Genomic DNA, 17,215 nt, shown 5'->3' with positions numbered 1-17,215 from the left:
TGCACTGAGGCAAATTCAATTCAGAACATGTACTTTCAGTTCCCAGAATAGTCCCTAGGTGAAATTCAGCAATAACAAGTGGTTGCATAAAACTAATTCTGCATGTGAGGTTCTCAGACAACCCAGCAAGTCTGTACTGATATTAAATTTAATAGGTGTTTAATAGAATACACAACCAGTGTGGGAGGGTTTAATGTGAAGGACAAAAAGCTGCTAATAGAAGAGTGAATGTCAAAGCAGGCTGGTCCTGTCTTATGATTCACAACAGCTCACAAAACTTATTTTGCAGATGAGTCTAATATTGTTGTGAGTGTTAATAATTGCTCTTGATTACATTGAAACTGAAATTATTTTAGAAGTAAATAAATGCTGATAAAATTCAGTTCATCATTAAGACAGCTAAATTTAGAAATCTATAAGAAAATTATGTGTCTGAAGTCTTTTCATACTCCATGGAGATCTAGTCAATGGAGGCTTGAAAAGAATTCCTCTGAAGAGACTGGGACACAATTCATTCACTCTCCCACAGGCACTATTTGAGATGCCTTAGGCCATCTGAGACATCTGCACAGGGGTTTTTTCTCTTCTCCAGGCTGAACCCCAGCTCCCTCAGTGTCTTCACAGGAGAGGTTCTCCATCCCTCTGATCATCCTGGTGTCCCACCTCTGGACTCTCTCCAGCAGGTCCCTGTGCTCCCTGTGCTGTCCCCCAGAGCTGGATGCAGCACTGCAGGTGGGGTCTCACAGAGCAGAGGGGCAGAATCCCCTCCCTGGCCCTGCTGCCCACCATTGGATGCAGCCCAGGACACCTTTGGCTTTCTGGGCTGTGAGCGCACACTGACAGCTCATGTCCAGGTTCTCATCCACCAGCACCCCAAATCCTTCTCAACAGGGCTGCTCTCACAGCAGCCATGCAACAGTTACCCTCTTGGAGTAAGAAAAAGAGTAAGTTACTGTGGAGACAGCAGACAATACCCTGAGATTGCTTTCTCAACCACCTGAACTGTAGTGCAATTCTCCCTGCTGTAGCATGTTCCTATCTAGATTTTTTCTTCTTTTTTTTTTTTTTTTTCCTTCAAATATTTTATCTGCTTATGATAGGCATCAGCAAAGTGGGAATATCCTCTCTACCTCAACTGACCAAGTTTTCTTTCAGTAAAGCATTTTCTTGGCAGGGACAAGGCTTGGAAATGGTAAGAGGAAATGGTGATTCCCCACTGTGGCTGCTTGGTGGGTCACACCAGCTCGGTGGCTGCACTGCTCATGCTGCTCAGCTCTGAATCCTTCTTGGTGCATGGTCACTGACACTGGACTCTTCAAATGACTTGGGTGCCTCATTGCCAAGTGGAAACCTTAGGGAATTCACAATGAGCTCTATGGAGGAACACTCCTAACAGCAGCGATGGCCTGCTTACTGAAAGTGAAAAATAAATATGATGTGTTAAAGAGACAGGGGAGTGTATAAGAGGAGTAACACTGAAAGACAGTAAATATCCCAAGACAGCCCTGGCACTGCTCACAGTCATGGACAAGGAAAGGATGAAGACAAGTTCCTGGAAAAACAGACAGACACAGTAAAACCAAATAGACAGCATTCTTCATACTCAGTCTCACAATCTCTTCAGCCTCTAATATATTACTTTGTGAAAAATGGAGGCAAACACTTTTTCCTTCAAAAAAAAAAGGACAAACTCAGAACCAACCCACCCAGAAGTTGTTTTTTAAATTTAGCTGTAAAAAGAAGGGAGCTTCCAAGTTTACTCCAAAGAGAGAAAAAATGGCCAATTCACGTAACCTAGCCAAAGAAGCACAGAACAATTCACAGTAACTCATGAATGTGCTAAACATGCCAGTAAAACATGGATACAGAGAAAGTTTAGTCACAGGGATTCATAGTAGTGTTATCTGTCTTTTTCTCTAAGACTCCTGCACACACTGTAGTTATTATGCCTGAGGGGTAAGCATCACCTTATTTTCATGTTTGCCTGCACTGTCAAGCTCTGTATAAGAACTGCTTTCTGTCAACCTGTATTAAGGTTAGTGGAAGGATTTAGGCTCTTGCTCCTGTGATTCAGCTGTCTGATATTCTAAGGTCTACTTTAAGATGAAGTAATTCACTCTCGTTCTTTATTTTTCCCCAGTAGCTATAAAGGGTCTCTATAGAGTATTTGAGGCAAGAAACTGGTATTTATATTGCTGATATCTGGACTGAAAGTAACCCCTGCTGTGCAACTCTGTAGCTGTCTGCCCAGCCAGAAGGAGCATCAACTGGGCAGTGTCTGGCTGCTGTTTTTGCAGCAGCTGGGCTTGGTCCTTGCTGGGCAGCCTTGGGCTCCACCCGGGGCCCATTCTCCTCTGCATGGGAGCCCTGGGGGCTGAGAGAAGCACCAGCACCAGGCTCTGGGGGAATGCAAGCCATTGCACCTCGTGCACCTGGGAAACTCAGGAGCTGTGATTACTCCAAGTCTGAATTCCCTTGCAGTCTGGGCTCTGGCACGTGGCTGTTACCCTGGTGGCAATACTCTGGATTTGGACACCAGTGCCAGGTCTTGTGAGGCCAAGGAGAATGACCATCACAGAACAGACTTGCTGCAACTTTGCACCTACAGACATGCCTGCTCCTGTTGACATCTGACTTTTATTCAAGTCGTGGCTGCTAGTCTTTCCCAGGCACACCGCTGATAGGCTGGGGGATGAAAACGGAGGCTCTTGGATAGCAAGCAGGGTGCATCCATCATCTATCACACCAGTCTCAAGGACTGTCGTTTGTACTTCCTTGCTCCCTGGCATCTCGTTCCTTGATCTATCCAGAGGACAAACGCTATCACTAAATGGTTCCCTAACTTCAGAAAGGTTTTCAGTGACTGGTACTAAAATACCTAGGAATTATCATGACAATCCTTTAGCTGCTCAGAGTCCCTCCTCCCTATGGACTTGAAAGCACTTCAGAAATGTGCAGGGCCTCAGACTGACTCTGATTCAGATAAAATTCTGAATCCTGTTGTAAGAAATGAACAGCCCTTTTCTATTTTCCAGGTGGCATCCCTAATGATCAGAAAACAACTCAAGCTCTGTCAATATTATAAGAACAATTGTTGTTTTATTCTTTTTGGTGGGTACAAAAACCACAGTTTCTTACACAGAACAAGATTATAAATAATATCTGTAACATGAGTGACCCGTAGTCTCTTTTGATTCTACACTGCAGACTGATGAAGTACTCTAAACATTTTATCATTTTGTTTCTTGTATTAGACAGATGCAAATCTGTGGAACACAGAATGATGGAACAGAATGAAGGTAACAGCAAACAAGAGGATGACCAACAACTTTTATAAAAAAAAATTCTCTGAATTTTATTACAGTGATGGCATTTTATATCAATTATTGCAATGATTTTTCCCTAAGATGGTTAGAAAAAAGAATTGTGTTGTCCTCTACTGAATTTACATCAGTTAAAAAGCAAGCATGTTTCAATATTCCTCTTTTTCCAAAGAAAATGTAAATAATTTCTTTATTTTTTTCACAGGATTTACATATTTATTATTTTTTTATCACAGTTTAGTGATTCATTTCTACAGCTGAACAGCTGAGTATTCTTCCATTGTATATATTGATGTTCTGGAGACACAGGTTAGCATGTTCATTGACTTCTATAGCTATTTTTCTCTCTGTCAAGACAAAGACCAAAATGGTGTCCTTTCTGAGCATGTTCTTCACAGTTTAATGCGCTAAATTGGCAAGTCTTATTAGTTTTAAGTCCACTCAAGTGAAATTTGTTGCTGTTAATACACCCTTCCCAGCCCCCTCCCCCCAACAAAACTAAATTATGAATTTTCCTGATATAAAATCTGAGTTTGGGTTTCCGAGCTGAGCTCATGCACACATTGTTGCTGATGATGTCTGGCGCATTTGGACGTACTTCCCTTTCTCAGCCAAATTATTAGTTCATCAATGACACTCCCATGTCGTTACAGTCTGTGCTGTGTTCCCATCAGTCACCAACACAGTTTGATTAAGGCACTCAATTATTTTTTTGGTTTTTATGGTAGGTCCGATGCAATTACAGCCAATCCTGAACTTTGTCTAATTGCAGTTCCAGTGTGCACGGCCTTCGGGCAGTCGGGAGTCAATACGCGTCCGTTTTCTCCCACACTCCCTGTGATGGATAATCTGGCTTTGTTTCTTATGGCTTCAGAAAAGGTAAGCTAGGTTGGAAGAAAAAGCAGAAGAGAGGAAAGTGTTACCATGTTTCTGTCCTCCAACTAACTAGGACACAGCAAACACCAAAATATTAAATTTTAGACATCTGCATTTTTTCATGTTAATGTTAAATATAGAAATTTTAATCATCATAAATATAATATATATCACTTAAGTCTACTGGGGAAAAAAGACTAGCAATTCTGAGGGTAAATCTCATTACAATAAATCGTTACTGATTTAAATATAAAATTGGAATTTGATAATGAAATTAACTGAAGAGGTAATACCTTCATCTAAACTGCTTCAAACTAAATTTATATACAATGAGAAGACCTTCTGGAACCTGAAAGCATTAGCATCTGTGAATAAAGTCATGCACAGGTATTTATAGGCTTTGACCTTCAACTAGGAATGCCAGGATTAAATACAACTACTGAATATTGTTTATAAATTGCAATAACTGTACCTGCTATCACTCTGGAAATTCCATCATTCAAATCTAAAGAAATTATTACTAATTTTCACAATGCAAATTTTAATATCAGGAAATCTGAGAACTGTCCTCAAATCTCTTTCATATATATATATATATATATTTTTATATTTATATTTATATATATTTATATATATTTTCCTACAATTAGAGAAGGTAATAACTTTCAAAGAAAATGTAATTTATTGAGAGGAAATACAGTTTTATACATTATGCCTAAATTTCCCATAGGAAGGTTTAAATTTTTGTTACTTGAAAATCTTCAGTTTCAGGTAAATCAGAACAAAATATCTTGTTTAGGGACTAAATTACTCAAGCAAAATATCTAGATTTGTTAAAAGATTAGTAGTTATGCCATATAACTTTAGTCATCCAAATATCAGTATTCATATCTAATAGGACTCTCCCACATAATTATAAAAAAGCCAAGATGACTAGTTTAAAGTAAATGATTTCCAGATGACTAAAATTAGGGCGAGTATCTAAGGTCAAAAAATGCAGCAAGGCACCCAAACTATACTACATTAAAAGAGATTTTGGAGATAACCATGTTAAGATATTAATTAGTGGGGAAATCTGATTTCTAGTCAGGAGAAGCTATGTAAATGGTATACAGGGATGCAGTCAGAAATACCAATTGGGAAAAAAGGGAGATAGGAGGGTGCATTCACATAGGAGCAAAAGGATGACAAACATCCTAAAGTAATTTTGTTTGCTTTATTACTAATCTCTACATTTTGAACTTTATCCCTCTGAGCCCAGTTTCTCCTTCTGAGGTAGCAGTGAAATCCTGAGCTGGTGTTTGATATGGGATGTTAAATTTTTATACGAGTATATAGGGATGAGGAAGAGTCCTTAAAACTCCCAAACATTTCCACTGCTTCTGGTGCACTTCTGTGGAAATATACCAGTCTAATACTGCATTGTTATCAGTAGCTTCTTCAAAAAGTTGTCAAAAATACAGCAGCTGTTTGTGGCACAGTCAGAGCTTGGATTTAAAAGCAGCTTTCCAAACCAATTACCCTAAAAACTTCAGCCCTCAAAAGCACCCAAATTCAGGGAAAGGCCTCAGCTTACAGAGGGCATTATGGCATTCCCCTTACACTGAAAAACCTTGGCTTTGGTAAAGGACATCCTTTAAAAACCTTACCTGCTGCCACTGTACATTGTGACAAGAACTGTAACTAAGCATATCTTGATTGAAAACAACACCCAGATACAAAAAAGTGTAGCAGAAGTGGTGACAAAGTGGGAATCTGGGCCTATACATTACCAAAAAACTTTAACAATTTCCCAGCAGCAAATAAAGATCTCTGCATTTGCAAAGCATGGACACAATGCAGTGTGGTATATTTGCACATGGTGCATGTCCTGAGTCCCACTGCAAATGGGTGCTGGTAACTGCAGAAGTACAGGGAACATGTTCTGGCCAGTGGCAAGAAAAAAACTAAAGGTGCTTTAGTGGGAGAGGGATGAGAGTCCAAACCAGATTAGAAAGCCAACTTGGGTGGAAAAGGGACAGCTTGCTCCAGATGTGTTAAACTTCCCAGAAAGTCATCTTTGCGTACCAGTCTCTCCAGCACACTGATCAGCTATCTGTTCATGGCCATTCAGAGTTTCCCACCAGGAAATCTGAGTGAGAGCACTCAGATTTGTATGGGATACACAGGTTGTATGTAACTGTGCTTTAGTAGCTCAGCCTAAATAACTTTCTGGCCATTGACACCACACTCAGGACAGAAAGACAATAAAAGAGATTCAGGATAAAAAAAAAAAAAAAAGAAAAAAAATAAGAGAACACCACTTTCTCAGCAGCCTTCCACAGAAAAACAGAAAAGCTGCAAGGAAATAACTCTTGACCTCAGTGCAAGACTAACAACAGCTCAGCAACACACCACAGGACAACTCAGACACTTAAAAAGCCATGAGGAGCAGGTCAAACTTGTACTTGGGACAGTGCCATAAGGCCAAGTAACCAGGGAGGTGTCTGCTCTGTGGTTTAAACTAAGCTACAGGTATCAAGCCAGGCTAATACTCTGCTTAACTCTGCTGATAAAACTTCAGATTTGTGGCCTGGATGCAAAAGCAGTTTCAGGAGTGGCTGGGATAAGAGGGAAAAGTCTCAGTATTTACTGTGAATATTACCCAAACCGTGAAGGTTTCCTTTTGGTAAGTGTATGCAGTTAATAGTGATAACATATTTTCAAATTTGTCATTAGTTATGATTAGATTAGTTGTTAAGTTAATCACTTGAAAACCCTGACTGCCCTGTTCCTAATGGGAAATGGGAAATGGGAATTTCAGAAACTGATATCCTCAGTCTGTGTAATACAAATCTCCTAGCCTGTGTGGGTTCTTTTGTTGTTCAAGCTCCTCTAGTACTTGGGTCAGTCATATGGAGGTGACTTTGGCCCAAATATCTAAGATGAACTTTTAATGTATTTTACTCTCTTGACTATGAAATTGAAAGTATACAAGTCAAAATAAGTACATTACACACTTACTGAGCCATCCTGTAGCACTTCACCTTTTTTTGTAGTTATTTGTAATAATGATGTCTTTCATTCCTTTTTCTGGTTTGGAAATTAATTTCATTCATTAATTATAAACAGCAACATGGGATGGGAGAGCAAGAGAAGGCAGCTGAGCTGGAAGCTGGTTCCTGAGCTTCATGGCCCACTGAGAAGGCCATGGAGAGGGGGTGGTGGAGGCTGGCTGGATACTGGGACAACCCCTTCAAAAGCCTGTGGGTTTGGGCTGAGGAACTCAGCAGGGCTTTGCCTTAGAGCAGCTGAACAGAAGGATGTAAAGCTCCTCACTGCTCTTGGTATCAGCTCTACTTGTACACTAAGGGCTTAATACAAATGGAAAAACTGCTGCCCAGAGGAAGAGGAAAGGATTGTTCCCTCCTTAAAGCAAACTTTTTTCCCTGCCTTTAGTAGATACAACTGCCTGCCAATGCTTCTGAATGTCCTTATCCCATACATAAAGACTAGTCCAGTATCATATAGACATACAGACTAGTCCTTCATTTTCATTTTCAGCTCTCTTGCAGGCAGGCTGAATTTCCCTGAGGTAACTCATGTTTGACTGTATGAAACTAAAATAAAAATCATGGTAATGAATATTAATTGTCAAGTGGGTTATTTAAGCTACTTTATATTAGTTTAAAACATATACCATTAAAACTATTATGTTAGCTTAAAAAGTCAGATGTGTTGGTTACTCATGCAGGTTAGAACCACCAGGCATCTTTCTATATTAGCAAGTTTTAGTCCCAATTCGATCTCTTTAATCCTTGGATAAAAATGTTAAAAAAAAAAATCAAAGATTTCAAAATGCTTAACAAAGATGTGCAGCCATCATTGTGGGCTCTGTAATGCTGCTATAAATGAGCATAAACATTTTTTATAAGAAGTTCACTTGAAATTTCTCAATTTCACGAAAATATTATGCCAAATAAGCAGAAAGAAAAATTTCAAAAGTCTTTAATTATTTGTTCAAAATCCTAGTGATTTTTTTGTGAATTTTAAAAGTCTGAACCCTAAAATGTTAATTATCACAGGTGTTGAATGACCTAAAAATTAATTTCTTGTAAAATGAAATGCAACATCTTTGTATGTTTTTTTGGTTTTTTTGTATTGTTTAAAGTATATTTTTCCAATAGGAATTCATTTGTGTTACAAGTCCTACAGAAATCCAAACTTTAGAGTAAGGTACTTATGATCTTTCCTTCAAACACAAAGATATGATAAGAAAATATTAAGACTACAAAAAATTTCTGCAAGTGTAATCATTGTCTGTAGCACTGGAATAACAGAGCTGGTTGGCAACTGTGGGGATTGTCAAGTCATGTTTAGCACACTCAGCCAATTTGGGTCAGGTCAGTATTTGAATGAAAGCTTAACTTTTTTGTTTGCTTTTTTTTAAGACTGTATTTTGAATGCATTGCACTCTGTAAAATTGATAAGGAATATGTTTTCTGGGTTTCTTACTTTTATACCAGCCTGGGGACATTCTCAGTTGTGAACACATCACTAGAGATATTAAAGGAAAAAAACACCCTTCACTTGCATTTTGCACAAGGACTTCCACAGGATTACTTCTTTTTAAGACCCTTATTACTGACAGCAGGGAGTGGACTTGGGAGATTATTAGCATCTGGAAGTCCTGTATCCCAGTTCACGGTAATGAGCACTGGTCTATGCTCTTGGAGTCCCCTTGACCCATAGTGTGCTTCACATTTTCACTAGTGAGCAAAATGCACAGCTAACACTGGATTTGTTTTCTTTTTTGGTTCTGGTGGTTTTTGTTTTTTTTTTTTTACATGGTGAATTGGCAGCTCTATTACAATTGGAATATACCCAGGGTCATGACTCTTTGCAGAATAAGGAAGAAAAGAAAACCCCACAGAAGAGTATTTAGGGGACAGTTTCCCAGCCAGCCCCCTCCCTCGCGCCCCGAGAACCCACCTATTCCTCGCAGCGCTCCAGCTAGCATGCTCAAACACCATTCTCTGCTCACTCTGTGTTTGCTCTGTACTGTATGGTTCGGTACTGTACGGGCTGTGCCTTTAGGCTGTAAGCTCCTCGGGACAGGGACCTGTTGTGTGTCTGGCACACTTCACCTACTGTACAGCGCCGTCTACTCCAGCGCTATGTATAAATAATAAATAAAAAATAATAAGTGGATTTCCAATTGTTTCCTATAAGCTTTTTTTTTTTTCCTAGGTGGCAACATAAGTGTTAAATTAGTAATCTAATTTCCCTAAATGTGTGTTTTCTACTTCCACTATAGGGATGGCTCAGGAAAATGTAGTTGAAGGTAGTTGTTAACAGAGGAGACATGGATCTTGCTGTTTGCAAGGGCAAGGGAGCTCTACCATGACAGGGTAGGGTGCTAGCTGCATACTCACTTAAAAAGCAGCCAGCATAGCATGGGAGCTACGCAAAAGTTATATTTAGAAGCTCAATTTGCTGCTGCATGCCATTTCCAAAGGTCACAGAGTTGATTTGTCTAATGATTAGTTGGCAAGATAGTCACTGTACGGACAAGAGCAAGTACATTAGTAAACCATCCCTGCACACCTACTCAGGGGAGCTATGCAGGATGCAGCTCGGCAGCATCAGCGCTTCAGCCTCCAAAATCACTGCATGAATGTCTAAAATACACTAGTCTTGACCTAGGTAAGGGGGTTTGTTACTGAAAGCTGAGGATGATAATCAAGGTCTATTCACTGGGTAGTGACTCCTTGTGACTATTACAGTGGGCTAAAGTTGACCTGAAGCAGGATATCGTGGGGAGAAAAAAAAAAAAAGCCGCACAATTAGCATAAAACATGTATCGAAGGGAGGGTGAAGGAACAGGGAGGGGAGGAGGGGGAGAAGCTAAAACAACATTTAGACTTCTTGTAACAGTGCCTTTTCTTCCATTAGATTAACTATGGTTCAGTGATGTTGCCTATCCTAAATCTTGGTTACGGATAGGGCCAACATTGAGTAATTCAGGCTTGCAGCAATTTGTCACTAGTAGAGGGCAAGCCTTTTGGAAAACAGACTTTCCAATCAAGTATTTAAAAACTGGCCCTCTGGATACATACTTTCTTATTTAAAATAGTTGTCATCTCTCAACTGATTTGACAACTTTGAGTTGTTCAAAATGTGTTTTTCATGTTAAAAATTCTTTGCAATGCAGATGTCTATTAGCAACATAGAATAATATACTGTACATCTGCAGCCAAAAGAACTGAACCACTTTGCAGTGAAGTTTTCCAAAATATAAAGCTCTGTTCAGAAGCAAGCACCACTAGACAGACATATCACAACACTGCGTTACAAGATGCATCACCCACTCGCTGTAGTAGGCCCTAAGTCCTACCCCTAAATTTTAATACTTTCGGTTCCATATACGTTGTAACCTTCTCTATAGGTTGCTAAATTCTGGGTATTCTGCGAGGAAGTTGGGTTAAAAGTCTGTGCACTCTTTGCCACCTTCATTCGTTTCGCCTCTGCCCTGGACTTGTAACAGAACTCTATCAAAGCCACCAGCATTGCCAAGCCCAAGCCTCCAACCAGAATGTAGAAGACTCCAGCAACGTTGCTGAGACTCAAGGCACTCGTCTTGTCCTGGGAAAACAGAAGTGACACAGTTAACCCTGGAAAATGGGTCCCAAGAAGCACAAACCACACATTGAAACATCAGAAGTAGACAAATAACAACATTTAGCTGAAATTTAATGACAGTTGTTTACATACTTTAGCAAAATTTGACCTATCTGGATCTATAAGATATATCTTAAGCAACTAGTTTTCCTGGTTGGCATAAAAGAATATTCCAAGTATGCTGCCAACATATCAGGATGTCATTGCTCGCTTACTGCAAAATATTACTTCCATTACATGGGGAATTAAACAATGACATGTCTAGCTCTCTTTAGGGGACATTTCAGCACTGATACGAAACTGCATTTATGCAAAGCTCTTCAGAAGCCTTGGAATCCAGAAATCCATTTATATATCAGACAAGACTCTGCTTGATCTTTACAGAAACCAGTAATTGTACTTGTGATAGGTACTGCTGTTAATTTAAAAGATCCAGACTGAGCTTCCAATACTTAAATGACAGGTGAAAATAACATGTGAGGCTTAAGTTCTTTCTTTGAACAAACAGTTCCTTTGAAAGTGCGCACTGTACCATACACATTTGCCTCTTACCTATTATTGCATTTTGGTTTTATTTTACTATGCAGTTCTGGAACATGCCCATGGACTACTAAGCTCAGTAACAGTATACTTCTAAATATCAATTTATGCAATTTAACACATTTTTAATAATTTAGATAAAAGTGAGGATTTTCTTTAGTCAATTATTAAATATACATAATTTTACAATCATCTTCTTGGGCGTATTGTAGTAAATAACTATTCTACATTTCTCTATACTTCACTACTTAGTTATAAAGCACATTTTTTTGACTTGAAATCCATGTGCTTTTTCAGCATAGTTCTCAAGGAACTCTCAGGATTGACTTCATATGCTATATCATGTGCCTTAAAATACTTATAAAGCTTTATACTTATGCAGACTATAATCTTTAGCTAAAGTTAGGAGAGTACTTAACTTCTGATTGTAATCTCTATGAAATTTTAACTTACGAAGACTGCAAAAAATCTGGATGTTTAATTTAAAGAAGCACTATTCATTGCGTAATGAGTAGATTAGCACAGTAGAGATTCCCATGGATGCACAGAGGGGATCGGGGCTTATAGCTGGGTTCTGCTTTGTCTGTGCCTTTCTAGCTGGCTAGGAGGAGTCCAAGGATCTTGGAGATGACTGTTCCTCGGGTGGCAATTGCTAACATGGTGCTTGCAAACAAGCAGGAGGCAGGACTGAGAAATACCTGCCCTAATGTAGGTGGTGGGTTGAGGCTTTCTCAGCTGTTATTTATAGGTACTTTGCCATCCTCTTAAATGGTTTTCACACCTTTTTTTTCAAAGCACTTTCCAGAAAAAGTGAAATGTGCTGAAAGCTTGTTTCCCATGCTAATTTTGTCAAGGTAAGTCAGCAGCAGTCAGTGCCTGTCATTCTTTCCTTTTAGCTGTGGCTGCAGAGGCTGGCATGGAGTCAGGTACTGTGAAGAAATGTCAGACTCCTCAACTACAGGGCTGGCACTGACTGTGGTGGTTCCCAGCCGAAAACACCTGGTTCTGGGTCTGTCCCCAAAGAGAGAAGGATCTGTCAGCTCTCACGAGCTGTTAGGATTACTGTTTGGGTATGGACTAGGATAAACACTGGAAGCTGTAGAAACTATTAATTACTGGAGCCTTTCACTTCGAAGCTCAAGTTAAGTTTTTCTTGTCTCTTGAGGAGCCAGAGACATCCCCAGAGGCTGCAACACACCACCTTCCTGGCCAGCAATGAAAGGCAATCCTTCCTGCTAGCATTTCTCCTTTTCAGAAAACTGTTGAGGTGGGCCAGGTTCAAAAGGTGTGAAGGGGCATTTCCTAAGTATTTAATGGGAAAAGTCCATACCCTCCAGGCAGGAAGGAAACAACTAATCCAGCCTGCCTCTTCCAAACCCAAAAATCTGCTTTGTATTTCTTCAAGAGATGCTCTGAATATGTGGGATGATCTCTGGTGATTTATATCACTGGAGACTTTAAAATGCAATAGTGCTTCCTTAAATTAAAGCGTGCCCCCCATCAAGATGGGCCGAAGCTGATTCATTTTGTGTCTACAGCTGCTTATTTTATTTCTATGTCATTTTGTTTATTACTTCCTCTACTGCTTTGTGAACACGATAGTTAGGTCCCGAACTGTAGCGACTGACCTTACTTCCAGAGTCCTTGGGTCCACATTCACCTTTATCGTACCACCATTTGTTTTTCAGCTTGTCTAAGACGCCTGCCTCACTGAGTTTCAAAACGGCAAGGTTTACAGGAGTTCTTCACGTGGAAAATAACATAAATAACATTATATATGTTATTTTATGTTATTCAAGTAAAACTACATAGAATCGCATTGCAAAGTGACAGAGCAGAGGCCACAGTGGGTGCTATGTCATGTACTGTTGGCCCAGGTTTAGAGACAGACATATGACCGGGACCTGCTCCATCGCTTTAGGTAACAGGCACATACTGCTGGGGAAGATTTGTAAAGAAATAGTATGCAATTACTGTGAACCCAAAACTATTGGCTTACACATTTTAACAGCATACCCTTCAGAGATATACGCAAGACAGCTGCATATGAGACTTAAGAAACATTAATTTGTGTTCCTTGCTTTCAATCTGTTTTTAGTTTGTATGCATACAAACTAATAATATTATTTGGCCATAGGTATTTCATTTACTGCCCTCAAAATTATCCTGGCAAGGAAAGAAGATGGTTCTTGCAGTATGCTGCTCATAACCATTTGTCATGGCTCTGTAATAGGAGGTCTGCATGCAAAGAATTTGGGGGCAGAGCTGCGAAGATCCCCTTATCTCCTGCTAAGAAGGACTGTGAGTCTTCCATTTTCATTTCCTGTTTCAACATTATTTTAAAATTCAAAGTTTTTCCTTAAATCTCACTTATTCATGTCAATATTTCAAGGATCCCAGGCTGGTGATAAATTCCTACTTGGAATAGCTTTTTTTTTCCTGGTGGTATTTGCTGTGGGTGACATAACAGAGTTTAATATTGAAATTAAACCTAATCCAATGCCTCAAAATCATGAAATGCTATAGGTTTACAGTGAAGTTGCTTAAACTCATTGAATAATCTCAGAGTATTATGGTAATGCCCCACTTTATGCAGACCTATAACTATATGTTCTAAAAATGTATTAAATTATTAACAGACTCATTTTATGTACTTCCCACTTTAAATCATTGCCCAACTCTTAATGGATATCTGTCTTATATGGATATCTATTTATGTGCCGGTGTGCATGCAAATACACTATATATCAGAGAAGCAGGGAGATAAACAGAAATGGCATGTGATAGATAGCCTTCTGGGGATGTTAAATGACATGATCCTGTGTGTGCCAGCAGATTCCTATGGGAAAATGTATCTCCCATAATATGTCATAATCCATGCATCACTTAAACGTTAACTTATGGATTCAGGGTTTAATAAATAAATAATCAGTGCAAACATTAATTAGTATAGTGTAACTGAATGTACTAAAACAGTTTGCATTGAAGAGGAAAGGGTGTTATTGTACTCTATAACTGATTTAACTGGAAATCCCCAAATGCTTATGCATTAATATATTTGTGCAGGCTTGTATGTAGCTATTTAGTACCCAGGTAACAGCTTCTGAGCCTTGTCTGCTATTCTTAGCTCTAGGGACCCTGCTACTTCCTACATTCTGATTACTCTTTCCATATGTACCTAAAGTGGGGGAATTCACCTCATTATTTTCACCCCTAAATTATGCTTTGTCTGTCTGTCCAGACATCCCTGCAGTTAATGGGAAGAGGTAAGTATCTCCAAATGGTGATCTTTGATATCAATATTAACAAAGGATGATGTTGAGATGCCTGTCTCTTCATTTACTGCTGAAGAAACCTTGGTGCCTTGGAGAAATTTTTGACAGCCACAGTTGGGTGAGAGGATTTCCCAGGAATTCTCAAGTGATCACTCTAAGTAAAGGAAAAGCTTTATCCAATTTCCAAATCCCACACATTTAATTCATATGCATTACTCTGCTTCTAGAAACAAAAATGCCCATATTTTGCTCTTTTCCAGTATTCAAACTTAGATTTTGCCTTAAGGCTTTTGGCAGCAGGCTGTGCAGGTTGACGTGGAACATGAAAGTCCCACAGCTGTGAAATGAGTGGGCTTAGGGTGCCAGCAAGTTGCCTGTCAACATGATCCTCTGCTGGCTTCTAGCACAAGTGCAAAATAATTAATATTATTTGACTAGCCATCATCTGTAACATGTCATGCACTGGCACTGAGCCTCATTCCCATGCTCCTAAATCCCATCAGGGTAACAGGGCTGGTTATGACAAAGGTAAGATGGTATACAGGTACTGTTCTCACTTGGAAAATCAGAAGCCTAAGGAGTTGTTGCATATTAAACTGATTAAACTGATTACTAGTAATAGATATGAACTATTAAGGCCAGCAGCAAGATGGGAACAAATCAGAAAACAGATGTCTCCATGTCCTTTGCTTCTTTTTTTTTTTGTTCAGCACTAAAATTTTAGTCATATAAAGCCTGAAATGGCAGGGGATTTTTTCTTTTTTGCAACCTTAGTTCCTTTAATGCCATCCTTTCTGCATTGTCTCTGCAAGGAAGCTCTCAGGTTTTCCTTCAGGAAAAACAATAAATTTCACACTTTAAATTGCCACTCTATCTTCAGTTTCTAAATGAACTCAATGACAATGGTCAGCAGAGAAAGTTTCCATTTTTCCCTGGAATGCAGCAGTGATGGGACTCATTTTGGTGGAAAACTTTCTGATTTAAGGCCCTTCTGAAGCTCAAGAAAGCCTGTCCTCTCTTTCTTGCCTACCTTAACAAGGCTCTGTGACATTTCCTTCACATCTGCCCACAGACAGTCCCAGCTGTGATGAGGGAAAAGTATTCTGAGAAAAACTTAAAATTATACATTACAATATTTTAAAATATTTTACTCGTTCAAAACAGGATTTATGTCCTAATTTAAATCAGTCAGCTGTGGTGGGAAGTGCACATGGTCCAATATAAGAAGCCCAGACTAAGGGGCTTATGTTTTCAGAATCACAGCATATACACCTCTTTGCAATCACAGTAAGGGATTGCAGGTGTAGTGCATTTTAATGTATTTTAGGCTTGTTTGTTTGTTTGTTTTTGCATTTTTTGTTTGTTTCTTTGTTTCATTTTCAGTAGGAGATTTTCAACAGCTGTTATGGGACATGCATGTCCAGATCACCTTGGTTCTCAGGGCAAGTCACTTATTTTGACTGTGCCAGTCACAAACTCAGAAACTACAACTTGTTACTAGATTGCTTACACAATCAGTTGGTAAATAGTCCCACTGATATTTAAGGGGACAGAAACAAAAAAAAATTGGTATGGTTTGCTGTATGTGAACAAGAGCAATGCACTAAAGTCACATTTATAATTAAATTTCCCATTAAGTTCAGTATTGTAAAGTTAATACGGCACTAGAAAATGACTATAGATTTGGGTTTTGTTCATTAGTGATTCCTGAATTACTAATGTTGGGCTAAATCTTCAGCTAAACTGGAACAGTTTGTGAAAATCAGTGTAGTTTTTTTCCAGTGCACAGCTGCTGAGAAGCTCTGTTGTTGTATATAAAGAGGATCCAACTGCCTCAAGTTCATGTAAGGATAATATATGAGAAGTAATAACTAAAATTAGCCTTTATCTATGGAAAAGAATTTGCCCCAAGTGGCCATAGTGCAAAACTGCTGTGTGACTGCACAGAGACCCTGTTCTTCACTCAGGTGCTGAAGTTGGTGTTGGCACAGCCTGACCTGGGCACAGGGACACTGGTTTTCTAACTTTTCATCCCGTTCTCGTTCTCAGCTCTTCTGCCTCCTCTCTTGGCTTCTTACTCATTTCCTCCTATCCTGTCATCAATCACTTGGTGTTAGAAGGGCCATTTTTTTAGAGCCTGAGGCTGGATCTTGAGCCAGCAATATCAGCAAAATCAAAGTGCTTTAAAATGGCATTAATGAAGTTCTGAGCTAGCTGTGTTCAGGACGACAAATGGGCAATTATAACATTTAAATCACAATACTGAGTGATTCTGAAACAAATACAGAATTCTGGTAGAAAGGGATTTAAAAAATGCAATCATGGGTATATTTTAGGAACATTTTCATTACCCACTCATGGCTGAGCCTTTAATTAAGTGTAAGGTCAGTCTCATCAGCTGACTGAAAAAACTGTGTTCTCCTGAGGGCTGCCAGCAGAGACAGGAAAGGATCTCCATCAGCACAGCTTCTGTTCACTCACACTTTATAAAAACAATGGAGCAAAGTGGCAGAAGCTGTTTTAGTACTTTCCCATGCACCA

At 39.3% G+C, this 17,215-nt stretch overlaps 1 protein-coding gene across 8 annotated transcripts in view; it reads right to left on the bottom strand.

Moving 5' to 3' along the window:
* Nucleotides 1-3,077: 3,077 nt before the first annotated feature.
* GRIA4 (glutamate ionotropic receptor AMPA type subunit 4) overlaps nucleotides 3,078-17,215 on the bottom strand; it is a 217,930-nt gene continuing 203,792 nt past the window's right edge. Inside the window, exons 14-17 of one of the 8 annotated variants that reach the window (XM_033086482.2) lie at nucleotides 13,028-13,142; nucleotides 10,689-10,823; nucleotides 9,171-9,353; nucleotides 4,148-4,207 (exon numbers count right to left, since the gene is read on the bottom strand). In XM_033086482.2, the coding sequence (XP_032942373.1) occupies nucleotides 9,219-9,353; nucleotides 10,689-10,823; nucleotides 13,028-13,142 (385 nt within the window). In that variant the 3' untranslated portion in view covers nucleotides 4,148-4,207; nucleotides 9,171-9,218. Of the gene's footprint in view, nucleotides 4,208-9,170; nucleotides 9,354-10,575; nucleotides 10,824-13,012; nucleotides 13,143-17,215 lie in introns of those variants that run through there. The other 7 variants (XM_033086470.2, XM_033086500.2, XM_033086463.2 and 4 more) reach the window with 7 other exon arrangements.

This window comes from Catharus ustulatus, chromosome 2 (assembly GCF_009819885.2).
Source record: "Catharus ustulatus isolate bCatUst1 chromosome 2, bCatUst1.pri.v2, whole genome shotgun sequence".
NCBI classification, from domain to species: Eukaryota; Metazoa; Chordata; class Aves; order Passeriformes; family Turdidae; genus Catharus; species Catharus ustulatus.
The sequence above is the reverse complement of the archived record's forward strand: the minus strand, read 5'-3'. Positions and strand labels throughout refer to the sequence as shown.